The sequence below is a fragment of the Narcine bancroftii genome, chromosome 7, assembly GCF_036971445.1.
Source record: "Narcine bancroftii isolate sNarBan1 chromosome 7, sNarBan1.hap1, whole genome shotgun sequence".
NCBI classification, from domain to species: Eukaryota; Metazoa; Chordata; class Chondrichthyes; order Torpediniformes; family Narcinidae; genus Narcine; species Narcine bancroftii.
The window spans coordinates 188,441,692-188,460,494 of NC_091475.1; the positions used below are offsets into that span (position 1 = coordinate 188,441,692).

At 39.9% G+C, this 18,803-nt stretch overlaps 1 protein-coding gene across 2 annotated transcripts in view; it reads left to right on the top strand.

Annotated features, from left to right (window-relative positions):
* Positions 1 to 18,803, top strand: part of LOC138739518 (copper-transporting ATPase 2-like) — a 146,060-nt gene that overhangs the window by 15,813 nt on the left and 111,444 nt on the right. For both annotated transcript variants that reach the window (XM_069891756.1, XM_069891755.1), the window contains exons 3-7: positions 1,199 to 1,426; positions 5,177 to 5,337; positions 8,004 to 8,165; positions 11,738 to 11,814; positions 11,905 to 12,076. In XM_069891756.1, the coding sequence (XP_069747857.1) occupies positions 1,199 to 1,426; positions 5,177 to 5,337; positions 8,004 to 8,165; positions 11,738 to 11,814; positions 11,905 to 12,076 (800 nt within the window). The remainder of the gene's footprint in view (positions 1 to 1,198; positions 1,427 to 5,176; positions 5,338 to 8,003; positions 8,166 to 11,737; positions 11,815 to 11,904; positions 12,077 to 18,803) is intronic.

An 18,803-nucleotide genomic window follows, 5' to 3' on the forward strand; every position in this document is an offset into this window, starting at 1 on the left:
TTTCACCAGCGCAGAACTGGAATGAGAGATTGGAAGAAAGTACAGAGCAGTTAATGGCATTAGCAGAGCAGACAGTCCTTCTCTACAAACCTTTTTTCAGTTAAGTGCCAAGTCGGAGCTATTGAGGGGGAACGGTCAGGAGACAGTAGTTGTGATTTTCATGTGCAGCATGTATAAACCTTCTGCTTGTCAGCCTCATAAAACAGAGTTAGAGTGAGATATACAGCACAGAAAGATGTCCTTGACTCCACGGCAACCACCATTTACACTCTCTACCCAAACCCCTTTTGTTCTCCTATTGAGGCACGATCAATGACCACTCGCAGAAACGATGCAGGAGTCAAGGTTTTATTGATCAGAAGACCCAGACATGCCTCTTCACGCTGCTGGCTCACGTCCAAGGCAGATACAAGGGTGGTGACGAGGGCTCTCCGGCTTTCTTAGGGGATCTTATGGGGAGGGGCTAGAGGTACAGGAGGTGGGCCAGCTTGCCTAGACCATTGAGGACATGCCCCACCACACATATTATAAACCCACCCCAGATTTTAACACCAACCTACTCAGGGCTAATTTACAGTATCTGATTATCGGATCAACCTGCACACTTTTGGGATGTTGGAGGAAACCCATGCACTCACAGGGGGAATGCGCAAATGCCACATAGACTGCAGCAGAGGCTAGGAATGAACCCAGATCACAGGAGCTGTGAGGCAGCAGTTCTACTAGCTGTGCGACTGAGTCACCCTGATGCTTTTTACTATAAAGAATTTTTAAAAATTAACACTAGGTCCTCTTCATCCTCCTCCCCATTGAATTGAACTGGCCTCCTTTGGTGAAAATATGATTCTGGTTCCATATTGATGTCAGAAGATCTTGATTAGGTTCATAATCAGGGCTTTGATATGAGTCTGCAGGACGCCTGGTCTATTGCCAAAACCAGTGGGGTTTATTAGAAGCAGTGTGGAAAGCAGCCTCTCTCCCTTTTAACAATTAAAGCAGTCTGGTCCTGTCAGGAAGCAGTTACAAGTTCCCGGTTGCTTCATTGTTTACTGCAATTCATATAATTTGTTTCTTTCCATGAAAAGATTTCTTGGGAAAATGTAACGTGACTCTTTGATCATAGATATTTAACACCCACCCCCCACCCCCAATCACAAATACTGGTGGCATAAATGATCCCTTTTCATCATTTTAACAGAGTCCTCGTGTCATTCCACACAAACCAAAAATGAACCAGCTGCTGAAAGGAAGAATCAGACTTCTCTATCCAGTGACCGTGCCCTTGAGTTTCTACCATCCAAGACCAAATGTAGCAACCAAAACAACGAAGAGCACGTGGCAACAGAAAAATGTTTTCTCCAGATTACAGGAATGACTTGTGCTTCTTGTGTTGCCAATATTGAAAGAAATCTTCAAAAAGAAGACGGTAAGCAATGATCCTATGCTGGACAAGTATTTCATCAATCTGAACTAATGGCAGAATTTTCTGACAGCTGAAGAAAACCTAGATTTTTAAAAATCCTAACCTTCAAGTCGTGCAATTTGTATAGTACTTTGCAGTCTCCATAAAGATCACGAAGGTCAGTTGATGGCGCACTCTGTTCTGGATCAGAAGGTTACAGATCATATATGTACAGACTTGACCTTAGGTTTCAGGACCTCAACATTGGTATTAAACATTGAATTGAGGATCTAGATCATGTCCTTTGATACTTTTCATAGATTCGCCCAGTATCAAAGTAACATTTATCACTCGGTTAATCAATACCAAATTAGATGGTCTCATATTTTGTGCTGTATGCTATATTATCCATTAAAGGCTGAATTTCCCTTGTTGGTAGCTACATGTACAGATTTAGAGCAAAAATGTTTGTTAATGTGACGTCTGCTGTCCTCTATATGTATCTAGAGCAATTGTAAATAGGGGAAGTAATAGTCCTTGAACAGGTCAGAATGCACATTGAAATGCTGACAATCTAAGCAAAGAGTTGGATTTAAGTCAGTTCCATAACGTGGAATAACATATATGGTTTTATGAAAGAGATTTAGAGAATGACAGAAATGGAAAAGGAGTTGATAATAATCTTCTGAAGGAACATGAGAAACAGAAACATAAGTAAGCTCCTCCTGCCTCTTGCAATTTGCTTAATGCAGATTTTGGCTGTGGTTTCAGAATGAACTAACTTTCAGTATTTATCTCAAACTCTTATCTTTTTGTGATCATTGTTCTTTAAGGCCATTTGCACGTAACATGTACTGGATCTAACATAGACTGTTCCTTTGTTGGTTCCTCAACACAAATGATAGAGAAAACCATCTCTTGAACACTCATTGAATTGATTTTCCCAATTTACATGTCTGTTAGAGTTCCTCATGACCATTGTCCCATCCTTGTCACAAGCTGCTTTGTGGATCATATTATTTCTTGCATGACTACAATTGAGGGTCGATAAGCAATTTTTCTACCCCTTTTTTGTGAGCTTTACCCAAACCACTTTTTATTTTTCTCAGCTAAGACTCTTCTCTGCTGCTTTTGTCTGATTCCTTCATTTCAGGTCTACACTGCTTCCCTTTCCATTGTGTCAATTTCAAAAAGTTAAGTATCCTCAAATATTTACTTCCAAATATTGGTCATTTAGGAACTACATCTCTGTAATGATTCCATATCCTTAATTTATATTCATGCAATTAAATAGACCATCTTACCAGATCTGCTGCATGCATTTAGGTAAAGAGCTTTCAATTTTGTCTTTTAACCACTTTTCCCCGCTTAGATTTTAATTCAAAGTATACTCTTTGATTCGTATATCCTGTCCTTTAATAATCTAGAGTAATGATACCAAGTAATGATAAAGATGGAAACAATGCAGAAGGGATTCACCTTGATGCTTCCAATACATGAGGACCAGAGTTATAGGGAGAGCTGGTTAGGTCGGATCTTTAACCTGAAGAGGGTTACAAAAAGGGCACGGATATTATTCCAAGGGCTAATGATTCAAGAACTAGAGGGGCATAGGTTTAAGGTGACAGGAGAGAGATTTAAGAAGGACCTGAGAGACAAGTGTTTTGCTCCAAAGGTAGTCAATTTCTGAATGAGCTGCCAGGGGAAGTGATAGAGATAGCTACAATTTCAACAGTCAAATGAAATTTGGACAGATATATTGTTTGGAAAGAATTCAGAACAAAATTTAAAATAGGAGCAAGAGTAGGGCCATCTGGTCCATTCTTCTTCTTCACCAGTCAATAAGATCATATGAAGGATATGAGTCAAATGTAGGCAAACGGTACTAGCCGAGAATGTCAACTTGGGTTGGCATGAATAAGTTGGGCTGAAGGATCTGTCCATGCTGTCTGGCTTTATGACTCCATACAAATTACCACTGAGGATATGTCTAAAGTTGGGTCCCATGTTTCACAGACAAGTTAAGCGATAGCTTGTCAAAGCCAGGCTCACAAAGCCTGTCATCAGTTTCAAAATAAAAATAAGTGTCTTTGAGCGTTGACTCACTAATAACCTGCCCATCCAATCTGCGTGTTCAATAAGTTCACAAGACCACTTTATAATCTTGGGCAAAACATGTTGGCCTTCATATCAAGAGGGTTTGAGTATGGGAACAAGGATACCTTACTGCAGCTGTATAGGGCCTTGGTGAGACCACACCTGGAGTACTGTGTGCATTTTTGGTCACCTTATCTAAGGAAGGATGTTCTTGCAATGGAGGGAGTGCAGAGGCGATTCACCAGGCTGATACCTGGAATGGCAGGAATGACTTATGAGGAAAGATTGCGTAAATTGGGATTGTACTTGCTGTAGTTGAGAAGATTGAGAGGGGATCTCATAGAGACATATAAAATTCTGGCAGGACTGGACAGAATGGATGCAGATGGGATGTTTCCAATGATGGGAAAATCCAGAACCCGGGGCCATGGTTTGAGGATAATAGGCAAACCATTTAGGACCGAGATGAGGAGGAATTTCTTGACCCAGAGGGTGGTGAATCTGTGGAATTCATTGCCACAGAGGGCAGTAGAGGCAGGTTCATTAAATATATTTAAGAGGGAAATAGATCTATTTCTTCAGTATAAGGGTATTAAAGGTTACGGAGAGAAGGCGGGGACAGGGTACTGAACTTTAAGATCAGCCATGATCTCGTTGAATGGCGGAGCAGGCTCGAAGGGTCGAATGACCTACTCCTGCTCCTATCTTCTATGTATGTTTCTATGGAAATAAGAGGTAAGTTTGGGGAGAGAGGAGAGGTGGAGAGAGGAGAGGTGGAGAGAGGAGAGGTGGAGAGAGGAGAGGTGGAGAGAGGAGAGGTGGAGAGAGGAGAGGTGGAGAGAGGAGAGGTGGAGAGAGGAGAGGTGGAGAGAGGAGAGGTGGAGAGAGGAGAGGTGGAGAGAGGAGAGGTGGAGAGAGGAGAGGTGGAGAGAGGAGAGGTGGAGAGAGGAGAGGTGGAGAGAGGAGAGGTGGAGAGAGGAGAGGTGGAGAGAGGAGAGGTGGAGAGAGGAGAGGTGGAGAGAGGAGAGGTGGAGAGAGGAGAGGTGGAGAGAGGAGAGGTGGAGAGAGGAGAGGTGGAGAGAGGAGAGGTGGAGAGAGGAGAGGTGGAGAGAGGAGAGGTGGAGAGAGGAGAGGTGGAGAGAGGAGAGAGGAGAGGTGGAGAGAGGAGAGGTGGAGAGAGGAGAGGTGGAGAGAGGAGAGGTGGAGAGAGGAGAGGTGGAGAGAGGAGAGGTGGAGAGAGGAGAGGTGGAGAGAGGAGAGGTGGAGAGAGGAGAGGTGGAGAGAGGAGAGGTGGAGAGAGAGATTTTAGGGCACTACTTTACAGGTATCCGATAAGATTAGTCACTGGAAATAAAGAGGGAAATTATCCATCGACTGAAATCATTCTTAGCACAAAGGAAGCCATGTTGGTAGGAGTCATCTTAAGACCAGTCATCTTAAGACCAGGACATTTCAGCAGGGATTCTTCGGGGAAGTGTCGTGAGTCCAACCATTTTATGTTTCCCTCCATCATTTTATCATGAGATCAGGTGTCAGGGAGGTGATTACCTTATTTTCCTAATTTTGTGAGCTTTTTCGGTTCCCATATATTGTGTTATAAATAGCTTCCCACATTTTCCTAGCTTTTTTTTTTACTTAATATGAAACAACATTTTAAGTATTATGGGTGTCTTTCAGGAATACATTCTATTCTGGTAGCACTAATGGCAGGAAAAGCAGAAGTGAAATACAATCCAGACATTATCCAACCTACTGGCATAGCAGAATTCATCAAAGATTTAGGTTTTGGTGCCACTGTGATAGAAGACCCGTCTCAAGTTGGAAAATTGGAACTTAACGTAAGTGTGTTTTGTTTTGTGAAATGACATTTATTACTGGGTCCAATAACATTATTTTACATTATTTGTGTGATTGTTATTTAAATTTCCTGTGGAATGAGTTTCCAGAGGGCCTTGTGTTTTTTTTTACTGAATTGGTAAAAACTAGGATAATTAAAGTGACCATAAAATTACCAGAATACTTTTAAAAACCTACCAGGTCAGGGAATCTTTACCTGATTGGCCCTGAACTGGAAGGGGAAAGTTTAAAGGAGGTGTATGTCTGGCAACTTGATTTTACAGTATACAGAAAGTGGTAGGTCCCTGGATGAGCCTCCAGTAGCAGTGGTGGAAATAGATATAATAGTGGTGCTAAGAAGCTTCTAGATAGACACACAAATATACAGGGAAGGATGGGCATCATGCACAAACAGCAAAGATTCTGTTTAATTTAGCATCCTCTTCAGTGCAAACATAGTGGGCTGAAAGTCCTGTTCCTGTGCTGTAGTGTTCTCCTGTCTACGCCCAATGAAATGCTGGCAAATCCCATGGACAAATAGCTAATTTAAAAAAAGAGTCTGAAATAGAATTTTAATTTGCCTCGGGTATATCAAGTGTTGCAAATGATGAAGAGGCTGAAGATAGAAGATAAAGTCAGAAGTCAATCACATTTTTATTACTGAAACATTGTGATGTTGAATAGGCCCAATACAATAACCTGAGGTGAAAGAAGTTAGTATACATAACATGTTGATAACTTATAACTAATGGATCAGCTCACTGAATGCCAAAATATGGTGGTATTGACCTTCAAGAGAAATTCAAGAGAGTATGTCAGTGGAACACCATCAGTAAAATTAGCATAAAAAGGACTTTATAACTGAGCATTTTCTCCAAAATAAAACTGCAGGGTAAATAAAATGAAAAGTCTAAAATCTTCCGGTTGCTAAAAATCTGAAGTGAAAACAGGCAACGTCTTTGGAGAAGAAATAGAGTTAATAAAAACAGCCTGAAGTAAACAAGGCACATTCTGTTCAAAGATCAGATTTATTATCAGAGGTACATACATGACATCATATTCAATCCTCAGATTATTTTTCCTGTGGGCAGGCAGAGTGTCTGCTTATCAGTAGTGAAAAGAACTGTACTCAAGAAAAGGTACATTACAAAAGAGAGAAATATAATCAAACTGCAATACAGAAAAAAATAAATATTCTGTAATAAATAATGCACAAAGTAAGAGTCCTTAAAATACTAAGTTTTTTTGTTTAGAAGTCTGATGGTGGAGGGATAGCAACAGTTCCTGAACCTGGTGGTATGAGTCTTATGGCACCTATATCTTTTTCCTGATACCAACACCGAGAACAGAGGATGAGTTGGGTGGTGTGGATCCGTGATGATTGCTGCTGCTCTTTGACGCGTAGATTTTCTTCATCGTGGGAAGAGTTTGGCCTGTGATATATTGGGCTAGGCCCACTTCCTTTTGCAGGGCTTTCTGCTTCAAGATATTGGTGCCCCCATACCAGGTCACAATGCAGCCAGTCAGCACACTTTCCACAACACATTTCCAGAAGTTTGCCTAGGTTTCCAAAGCAAACCAATCCTCTGCAAACTCCTGAGGAAGTAGAGGCTCTGACCTGCCTTCTTCATGATGACATTAGTGTGTTTGGTCCAGGAAAGGTCCTCTGAGATGGTGATTTCCAAGAATTTAAATTTGAACACCCTCTCCACCTTTGATCCCCCATAATCACTGAATTACACACCTCTGGTTTTCTCTTCCTAAAATCCATAATCAGCTCCTTAGCTTTGGTGAGATTGAGTGCAAGGTTGTTGTTTGTACCCCATTCAGCCAAGTTTTCAATCTCCCTCCTATATGCTGATTCATTGGCCCCCCCCCCCTATATAACCCACAACCATGATATTGCCAGTAAATTTGTAGATGGTGTTGTTGTCGTAGGTGTAAAGTGAGTAGAGCAGAGGGCTAAGTACGTAGTCCTGTGGTGCTCTGGGGCTGATGGAGTTTGTGGAGGAGATTCACAGTGTTGATGTGAATTTTTTTAAACTTGATAGTTGGTGATTTCACTTGGAATTCACTCTTCATCTAAAGTCCCAGCTGTTGGAAAGACGATCATAATGATTTTTTTCTCTCTTTTATACTGCACTCTTCAGTGCCCAACTATTTATTGTGTATGTTGTACCTTTGTTCTCCCAAATTGCAAAACCTCACACTTGTCTGCATTAAATTCTGTCTGCCAATTTGCAGCCCATTTTCCCAGCTAGTTCAGATCCCTCTGCAAGCCTTGAAAGCCTTCCTCACTGTACGCTACACATCCAATTTCCCTGTTACATATTCTATTGCAATTGTCCTGTGTGTCCATCTACAAAAAAACTAATATATGTGGCCAATTCATCTAGCACATCTTTTGGATATATGGAAAAATTGGAACACCCAATGGAAAGATAGATACTTGATTTCAGAAAGTTTATGCATTGGAGCAGCCCTACCTGGTGTGCCACTGTGCCACAAGTTTGTCTGGTCTATCAGTCCTCCCCCCCCCCCACCCCACCTCTTTCATTAATACCACTTTCATGGCAAATATTAATTCTGAATATTTAATTAACAACATTAACATTGTCTTCTCATTCAAAAGTGCTTAATTTCCTTCCATCATAACTTGTACCTTTAGATTACAGGAATGACTTGTGCTTCTTGTGTTTACAATATTGAATCAAAGTTAACAAGAGTTGATGGCATTTTGTATGTGTCAGTAGCCCTTGCCACCAGCAAAGCCCACATCAAACTTGATCCAGAATTACTGGGCCCACGTGACGTCATCAGAATAATTGAGGTATGTCAAAATTTGAAAGGCTAAAATAATCACATGTATGATTTGAATGTCAATTACCTTTTTGAATCTGTAAAGCTTATGAAGTACTTAAATTCTTTATTTGGATCTACAGTAATGTGGGATGTAATGAAGGCACATTGATTACTGTTCCCATCCCATTTTTTTTTGCATTGATAACAAGACTCCACTTGTTCTCCCTTCTAGAATTTAGTATGAACATATCCTCCTCCTTGGTGAATATAGAATGTTTGTTATGAGCCCAGAGGACCCCAAAACCCAGGAGCCACAGATATTCACCAAGACAAATGGTTACTTAATTATCTTTAAACATGAAAACAGGATCAAACTTTAACTTATTACTATTAACTTACTTAACCCCCTTCTAATTCTAAGTGCATGTGTATGTAATGTGTGTGTAAATTTAGAAAAGTTCTTTGATTCACAGTCCAATCTCATTTCTCATTCCTCCAAGTTCACTGGTTGCTGGAAATTCTTATACTGTGCACAGAATTTAACATGTATGAAGTTCACCAGGCTTTGGTGCTTGAAAGGTAAATGGTTTCCACTCAGGAAGGTTCTTGTCGGTTTTCAGAGAGAGATTTGTTGTTCCTGGACACAAACTGATTTCCTCTAATCAGCTGCGTCAGTGTCTTGCTGAAGAAACTTGCCTCATCAGGGCTTTCCAGATATTGATCTCTTTCTTTCAAGCCAGACCTCTCTTCTTGTATGGGCTTTGACCAGGCTAAACTAAGAACTCACAACCTGTTTTCAAAATGGGGTTTTTCCATAAGTTTGCCAGCTTGTCCCGTTCCAGTCCCAGCTGCTGCTGCTGAATTCAGACAATTCTCTCTCTCATTCCCAGAGAAAAAAAAAATCTGTTTGACTCTCTCTGCTTGCAAAACCACATGATCCTCTTAGAACAGAAACTTGCACTCAGACAGACTGAGGCTCTGAACCTAATTCTCCGAGTTTTTTCATCTGTTGCTTTTCAAAACAACAATCCATCAGTGAAGTCTCTATAGGCACTTCCCAAAGCTTTTACAAAAGCACTTGGAGCTGGCCTGTCTGACTTGAGCAGAACTAACTCCAGTATTTTAAATGAGATCTGTTTTGATGTGTTTGTATGTGACCTACATTAAAACCTTCCAATTTATCTCCTTTAAAACATATCTATATACAATATAAAACACAACATAATCTGTCACCATGATAAATATTCATTTAGGACCTCACCCACATTGCTTGTCCATTGTTTTCCTACCTACCTTCTTATGGAATATCTTGCAATTTTCCTTCATCTTATTTACCAAGGATTTTTCTTGGACTCTTTTTGTTCTCCTAATTCCTTTCTCGAGTTCTCTCCTACACCATATTCCTCAAGAGACTCTTGATCCCATGACCTATACCTGCCATACATTTCCATTTTTGTTCCTGATCAAGTCCTTAATATCCCTTGTCATTCCAAAGTTCACTAATCTTACTATTTTGCCTTTCACCATTACTGGAACCAGAACTATATAACCATATAACCACTTACAGCACAGAACAGGCCAGTTCAGCCCTACTAGTCCATGCCGTAACAAATCCCCACCCTCCTAGTCCCACTGACCAGCACTCGGTCCATACCCCTCCAGTCCTCTCCTCTCCATGTAACTATCCAGTCTTTCCTTAAATGTAACCAATGATTCCACCTCAACCACGTCTGCCAGAAGCTCATTCCACATCCCTACCACCCTTTGCGTAAAGAAATTGCCCCTCATGTTCTCCTTATAATTTTCCCCCTTCAATCTTAAACCATGCCCTCTAGTTTGAATCTCCTCCACTCTTAATTGAAAAAGCCTATCCACATTTACTCTGTCTGTCCCTTTTAAAATCTTAAACACCTTTATCAAGTCCCCCCTCAATCTTCTACGCTCCAGAGAAAAAAGCCCTAGTCTGCACAACCTTTCCCTGTAACTCAAACCTTGAAATCCTTACTAATTTTCTTTTGAAAGAATCCCACTTGTCATCAGTCATTTTTCTGCACATTTGATTTTAAGATTACGCTTTGGAAAGATCAGTTACGGTGTTTCATGTGTGTACAATGCCAGATACTGTGAGATAGTGGAAAGTTCTGCATAATTGCCATTCTTCATTTTATTTAAGTAGAGCTGCACATTTACTTTCTCCGACATTAGTGTCAAAATCCTAAACATTCATTCCTGTGAGGGAGCAATTTGTGTCTGCTTTCCCAAAATCCAGCACCGTGTATTCATTGCTCTGTTTGTGTTCGCAACCTTGAGAAGCACAAGAGGTGACCGATGATTCAGATCTGCCTGTTCTGCCCACAAGGATCCTGCATGTTGGTGCTTTCAACCCTCTCCCAACCATACAATTTGAGATTTTTTTCTCTTTTCTTTCACTTTCTCTTCTCAAACTCTAGCAACCACCTCACTATTTTGCCACCTTTTTAAAATATTTCTTTCCTTCATCATCCTGCTGCTCACATTACTTTTAACCACTTTGGGATCCACCATCATTGCTAGTTCTCTCATGAAGGAAGACCTATTCTTTGACTCATATTAATTACCCCTGCCATTTTAGATCAAGAAAAAGAAGGGTACAAGTTCCTTCTAACCTGCTTCATCAAGGTAAGGTCTCAGGTCTGAAAAATCAGTTATACATCTTTACTGTGGTAATACAACCACTGGACTGTCAGTGACTGCCCGTGCCTGTCCGCAGGGGGAAACCCATTGTACCTGCATGGAGGTAACCAGGGAGACTACCTCCACCTAATCCCTGCCAATCACCGGCCCCATATAAAGGCTCACACCGGCCCTTGGGCAGGAGCTGAGCACATGGAGCTAGAAAGGATAGAGAATCTTGTGTGCTAGTTTTAAGCTAATTGGGACCTGTAGTATAGCCTATCTATTCGCACTGCAGTGCACCACATTTACCTTCTATGGAAACTGTGAGACCAGCTGAGTTCCTCCAGCCCTTCTGTATTTTTACTACAATCACCATGTCTGCAGACTTTTCTGTTTCATCATTCAGGAAATAATTGTTTGAGGTTTTTGGCCTCAAATTCACTTTATTTATTCAACAAATGCTCCATTGTATCTTTCGATATTCGATCTATTTTTGTTCAAATTTCCACTTAGCTTTTGTAACCTATTCAATCTCTGATTTGGATTTATTGACATTTAATAGTTATATTCTTAGTAATAATAATAATGCATCTTTTTTTTCACTTTCTTTAGTTTCTTAATACCCTGCTTCTAGTCTATAAGGGAATATAGCCTATAAGGGAATATAGCCTATAAGGGAATATAGCCTATAAGGGAATTATAGCCTATAAAAGAATTATAGCCTATAAGGGAATATTCTTTTACTGCTGAGAAATTGAAAGGACAAGCGAACATTCTTATTCATCAGGATGTGATCCAACACACAGAGGCAATTGGCCATATAGAGTTGCCTTTGCCATCTAATTTATAAAGGAAGATGTATAAGAACAAGCAAACATCCTTACTGCTGTGCACTTGGCTACACTTTACTGGACCCCACTTACTAAAACTTCTTTTGCATTATAGGGACTTGGCTTTGGAGCATCTCTAGTCAAAAGAGAAATAACAATGGACAATTTGGACCACAAAGAGGAAATAAAACAGTAAGTCTATTAAATATTTGCTTTGAAGATATATCAAACATAATTTTTGTCTGATTGATGATCATGCTTTTGTTTTCATGTCCACTTTAGATGGAGGAAGTCCTTCTTGTTTAGCCTTGTATTTGGCATCCCTGTCTTTGGCCTAATGATGTACATGATAGTGATGGACAACTACAGTGGCTCCATGCCACCAAAACAAAATGTTATTCCAGGTTTATCAATTCTTAATCTGGCTTTCTTTGTTCTCTGTACTCCTGTTCAGGTGAGTGAAAATTGAAAAATTTATTGAAAATGCAGAAGTAATTGAGTAGTCTATGGAAGAATTGGGTACAGTACAGACAAATTCAATGTGAATCAACCAACATGGGCTGGGCAGGAACTCACTTCACAAAAAAATGTTCACTAATTGAATAATAAGAGGTCCTCTCTTAACAGCACCCATCTCCACCTTTGTGAATTGTTTTACATCTCACTTGCATGGCTGAAATGAAGGGAATTATGACAGGTTATCCTGATTGATCTGACCCATCATTTTCACGTGAGATGTTCTTAGATGCCATTGCTGAGGTTGAATACTCAGCAAACTAATGACCTGGGTACAGTACACCAATTAAAAAACAAAGATTTATACTTTAAAAAAAAACTCTGAGAAGGAGGAAAAAGAATCTCAGGGTTATATGTGATGTCATATATGTACTCTGACATTAAATTTAAACGTCGATTAGGCCATTTGAATGTGCTTTGTCTTTCAATAAGATTGCAACTAATAGAACATAGAACAATACAGCACAGTACAGGCCCTTCGGCCCTCAATATTGTACTGACCCAAATATTTTTTCTTTTTAATAAAAAGTACTAAACCCTCCCTACCCCATAACCCTCTATTTTTCTTTCATCCATGTGTCTGTCTAAGAACTTTTTAAATGCGCCCAGTGTTTCAGCCTCCATGACCATCTCTGGTAATGCATTCAAGGCACCCACTATCTCTGTGTAAAAAAAACTTACCTTGATGTATCCCCTAAACTTCCCTTCCTTAACTTTGTACTTATGACCACTGGTGTTTGCTGATCCTGCCCTGGGAGACAAGTGCTGGGTTCACCCTATCTATGCCTCTCATAATCTTGTAGACCTCTATCAAGACTCCTCTCATCCTTCTATGCTCCAAAGTGAAAAGTCCCAGCTCTACTAACCTTGCTTCATAAGACTTGTTTCCTAATCCTGGTAAATCTCCTCTGCACCCTCTCCATAGCTTCCACATCCCTCCTATAATGATTCAATCCCTCTATTAATGAATCCCAGCATCCATAGGCCTTCTTAACTATCCTATCAACCTGTGCAGAAACCTTGAAGGATATATGGATTTGAACCCCAAGGTCCCTCTGTTCATCCACACTCTTAAGTAACTGACCTTTAACTGTGTACTCAGCCTTCTGGTTAGTCCTTCCAAAATGCATCACCTCATATTTATCTGGATTAAACTCCTTCTGCCACTTTTCATCCTGCCTATATCCTCTTTCAACCTTCGGCAACCTATGGCTTCGTCCACAACTCTTTCAATCTTTATGTCATCCACAAACTTACATACCTATCCTTCCACTTCATCCAGGTCATTTATAAAAATCACAAAGAGCAGAGTTCCCAGAACAGATCCTTGCAGCACTCTACGAGTCACTGAACTCCAGGAGAATACTTTCCTTCCACTACTACTCTCTGCTTTCTTCCTACAAGCCAATTTTAAAAATCCATACGGTCAATTTTCCACTGATCCCCTGACTCATGACTTTCAGGATGAGTCTCTCCTGGGGGACCTTGTCAAATGCCTTGCTAAAATCCATGTAGACCACATCTACTATCCCACCCTCATCAATTTATTTTGTGTACTTCTCCAAATGCTCATAGATCCTATTCTTAAGAATCCTCTCCATAGGTTTATACACAACAGACGCAAGACTCACTGGTCTGTAATTCCCAGGATTCTTCATATTACCTTTTTGAAATAAGGGGAATACATTTTCCATTCTCCAATCCTCTGGCACCTCCTCTGTGGTCAAAGAGGAGGATTCAAAGATCATAGCTACTGCCCCAGCTATCTCTTCCCACAGTAGCCTGAGGTATATTGCATCTGGCCCCAGGGACTTTTCAATCTTGATAATTTTAAGAAGATCCAATACTTCCACTTCCTTAATCTCCACATTGTCCAGCACACAAGCTTGTTCAATTTCAACCTCACCATGTTCAAAGTAATTTTATCCTGTGAATACTGACACAAGGTATTTATTTAGGACCTCCCAAACCTCCTCTTCCTCCAGGGACATGTTTTCTCCTTTATCATTTAGCGGCCCCACCTTCATTCTCGTCATCCTTCTGTTTTTCACATACGCATAGAATACCTTGGGGTTCTCCTTAATTCTACATGCCAAGGCCTTTTCATGCCCCCTTTAAGCTCTTTCTTAAGCCCCTTCCTGGCCTCCATATACTTCTCATGAGCCCTTCCTGTTTCCAATATCTAATGTATACTTCCTTCTTCCTCGTGACTAGCTGCCTGACCTGTTTCGTCAGCCACGAATCCCTTTTACTACCATAATTTCCTTGTCCCAATAGGAAAAACCTATCTTGAACCTGCACAAGAGGTCCTTAAAGTTCCTCAACATTACTTCTGTGCTTTCACCCTTAAGCATACTCAACATTAACATCTACATCATTTTGCTGCTCTATCTGTTCTGGAAAGTTTTCTAAATCAATATATTGAAGTATCATCTAGGATGAATGAATCTCTTATTGGGGAACAAGCCAGAGCAGGTGACTGAAGTATGTGTAGGGGACTACTTTGAGTCCAGTGATCATAATGCCATTAGTTTGAAATTAATTATGGATAAGGATAGGTTTCAGGTTGAGATTATAAATTGGAAAAAGGGCTATTTTGAGGAAATGAGAAAGGATCTGAAAAGCATGGATTGAGTTAGGTTGTTTTCTGGCAAGGATGTGCTAGGAAAGTAGAAGTCAGTCAAAGATGAAATTTTGAGGGTATGGATTTTGTATGATCCTGTAAGGATTAAAGGCAAAGTTAACAGGCATAAAGAACCTTGGTTTTTGAAGGATCTTGGAGATCTGGTTAAGAAGAAGAGAGAGATGTATAGCAAGTAGAGACACCAAGAAGCAAATGAGGTTCTTGAAGAGTATAAACGCAGGAAAATCTTGAGAGGGAAATCATGAGAGCTAAAAGAAGATGTTGCTTTGGCAGACAATGTGAAGAAAGACCCTAAGGGCTTTTTAAAGGTATATTAAGAGCAAAAGAAGAGTGAGTGACAAAATTCTTTTACATTGGCTATGTATGGAGCCAGAAGAGATGGGGGAGATCTTGAATGTTTTTGTTTGCATCTGTATTTACTCATGAAACAGAGTCTATTGAAGTGAAGCAAAAAAGAAGTGAGGTCTTAAACCAAATAAAGGTGGATAAATCCTCAGAGCCTAACAAGTGCAGAAATTGCAGGGGGCCTGGTAGATATATAGTAAAATCTCCATTATCTGGAATTCGAGCTTTTGGCAGCCTCAAGCAATGGGCAAAAATAGTTACAGAAAATAATAGGTAAAGAATACTAAAGTTTAAAATCTGTAGAAGGTATGTTATAGGAAGGTTTTCTAGGAGATTGGAAAAATAAGTTTTTTGGATAGTCAGGGACTGATTAGGAATATTCAATGTGGATTTGAGCATGGTAGGTCATGTTTAACCAATCTTACAAAGTTTTTTGAGGAGGTTACCAGGGACGTTGATGAGAGAAAGGGTGTGAATGTTGCCTACATGGACTACATGGACAAGGTACCACATGGGAGGTTATTCAGAAAGGTTCAGTTGCTCGATGGGAAGGTAGTAAACTGGATTCAACATTAACTTTACAAGAGAAGCCAGAGAGGGGTAGTGGATGATTTGCCTCTCAGGCTGGAGACCTGTGACTAGTGTTCCTCAGGGATCGGTGCTGGGACTGTTGTTGTTTGTCATCTATATCAAAGATCTAGATCACACATGTCAAAATCAGGCACGCGGGCCAAATTTGGCCCGTGATATAATTATATTTGGCCTGCAAGATCATATCAAATATGTATTAGAGCTGGCCCGCTGGCCGCCGCGCCAGTATAGCGCATGCACAGCTAATACTACAAATCTCAGAATGCTTTGCAAATGAATTGGCGCCGGCCCATCAGCCCGCTAATCACCCCCACCTCCTCTCTTTACTTTCATTAGCACCTGCGACCTGTCGCCTAACTCACATGTAATAAACCCCTTATGAAAAATGGCCAAACGAAAGACAGAAAACAGGACCTTTCAAGACAGGTGGGAGGAAAACTCTGACCCCAGAGTTTGATGAACTTGCATCTAAGAAGAGATGCCAAAAATCTGGTTTAGACCCAGGTGCATCAGAGTAAATCACAGTGTCGCAAGCTAAGCTTCGATTAATATTTTCTTTGGTTAACTTTGGACTGTTCATAGTTGAAAGATTGGATTTTAATTGAAGCAAGTTGTTATTTTTTTGACTTGTTGGCTTGTGAAAAAAAATACATTTAAAAGGAGCTTAAAGGCTATAGAGAAATATTATTTATTGAATATTTCATTTCTCATTTGTTAATGCTTCTTCTGGAAATAGTTTAACCAAAACTATTATTAAACATTTATTTTAATAAGAAAAAGTTTAACATTACATATGTTGAAAGAAGAGAAAACATGCAGATGTTGTTGAAAATTTTCAATAAATATTTAGTTTGGCCCACGACTTAGTCCAAGTTTTTAATTTTGGCCCTCTGTGAATTTGAGTTTGACACCCCTGGTCTAGATGATAATGTGATAATTTGGATCAGCAATTTTGCAGATGACACAAATGTTGAAGGTATAGTGGACAGCAAGGAAGTCTTTCAGGGCTTGCAAAGGGATTTGGAGCAGCTGGAAAAATGGGGTGCAAAATGGCAGATGGAATTTAGTGCAGACAAGTGTGAGGTGTTGTAATTTGGAAGTACATTTTGAATGCATGATAAATGGTAGGGCACTGAGGAGTGTAATAGAACAGAGGAATCTGGGAATACAGCTACATAATTTACTGAAAGTGACATCACATGTAGATGGGGTCATAGAGACCTTTTGGCATATTGGCCTTCACAAATCAAAGTATTGAGTATAGGAGTTGGGATGTGTGATAAAGTTGTATAAGGCATTGGTGAGGCCAAATTTGAAGTACAGGTACACAATTCTTTATCTGAAACCCTTGGGGGACAGTGTGTTCCGAATTTTGGATTTTTCTGGATTTTGGAAAACCAGATTTAAACCCATTCGAATTGTGCTGCCATATCCACCTCCACCCCCTTCCAGTCGCGCTGCCGGTCTCCCCCCCGCCCACCCAACTTGCGCTGCCAGTTTCTCCCCCTCATCCACCCAACTCACGCCGTCAGTCTCTCCCCATCGCTCACTTGCCCGACTCGCGCTGCCGTCTCTCTCCCCACTTGCCAGATTTTGGAGCTTTCCAAATTTTAGATGTCCGGATAAAGGATTGTGTACCTGTACTGGCAAACCCCGCTTTACCTGATTAATTCATCCCAATTTTTACTCGCATGAGACGAATTTGCATTAAGTGATTAATAGAATCAATGGGAATAATGACAATGAATCCCCTTCCTTTCACATCATCCATCAAGACTTATAAAAATGTGTTTTATAAAGAACATTTAGCTACGTATAATGCCAAAACTGTTAAGGTTAATAAAAATAATTAGGATATTTTTCATATATTTCATCAGAACCAAACTATTTCTCAGAAAAATATTTTTCCAAAGTTGACTGCACAGATTTTGATTTTTTTTTTCCTCATGATACAATTGACTTGAGCTGGTGATCACTTTTTCTAAATTGCTGTGGACTTCCATCCTTCTTTCCATGTTAGGTTTGACATTTCGATAAAAATCCTTGGCGGGTTTCAAAAGTTCAAATCCTTCTTCGTTCTTCTTATCGTGATTTCTTTAGCCATATTTTCAGTTGTTTCACCCTCTTTGTCTTCAGCTTCTTCAAATGCTTCTTGCTCATTGACTTGAAGAAGATAATTTTTGCTTATTTCTACATATGAATCAAACAATTCTCAGATCTTCCTATGTTACTTCCAATAGTAGTTATCTCTTCAATTATTTTGTCCATGGGACTGAAGCCAAGAAAATCATTTGCACAATGGAGGAAAAGTTATTTCCAAACGACTTGCATAATGCTAGAAGTAACCTCTTGCCATGAAAGTTTAATGTTTTCAGTAGACTGCTTTATATTGTATTTTGCCCAAAATTCCATTTTCTCTTGATATTGCTTGAAGGGCTTATGCAAAAGTCCTTCGAAGTGAAGCAAGAGTTTCTTGGTCCATTGATTGCAATAATGATGTTGTATTCATTCAAATCTCCCAATGAAGTAGGATGTCCTTGTGCATTGCGCTTTAAAACTAAGGTTATATTTCTTGCAATATTTTTCAACTGTTGGGAAAAAGTGCGAAATGAACCAGTCTTCAATAACTGGTAGAGTTTTGACTGCTAATCCCTTTAAAAGCACGGGGATTGAGAGTATGGTCCACTAGCATAGGCTTCTGCATTGCCTCCCGAATAAGTTGATCTTTCAAAGCTTTGCTTCCTGGTTGAGATGCTTCATCTTTTTGCTGGCATTCTTATCCAGAATAGGCCCATTTCATCAACGTTTAATATTTATTGATCTGTGTAATTGCTGCCTTCAACAGTTTTTTGAAAAATTTTTGAGAATGTTTGCAACAGCATTTTTTTTTCCACCACGAGCAGTTTCCCCTGTAATTCTTACCTTGTGTAATCCTGTTCAATGTTTAAAGCAGTCAAACCAACCTAAACTTGCAGCAAACGTTTCCATATTCCCTTGAAATTTATTTCCTTTAAGTACCCAAAAGATGTTTAAAGCTTTAGTTTGAATGTTTTTTTGTACCAAGTGGTGTTCGCTTTTGGTTACA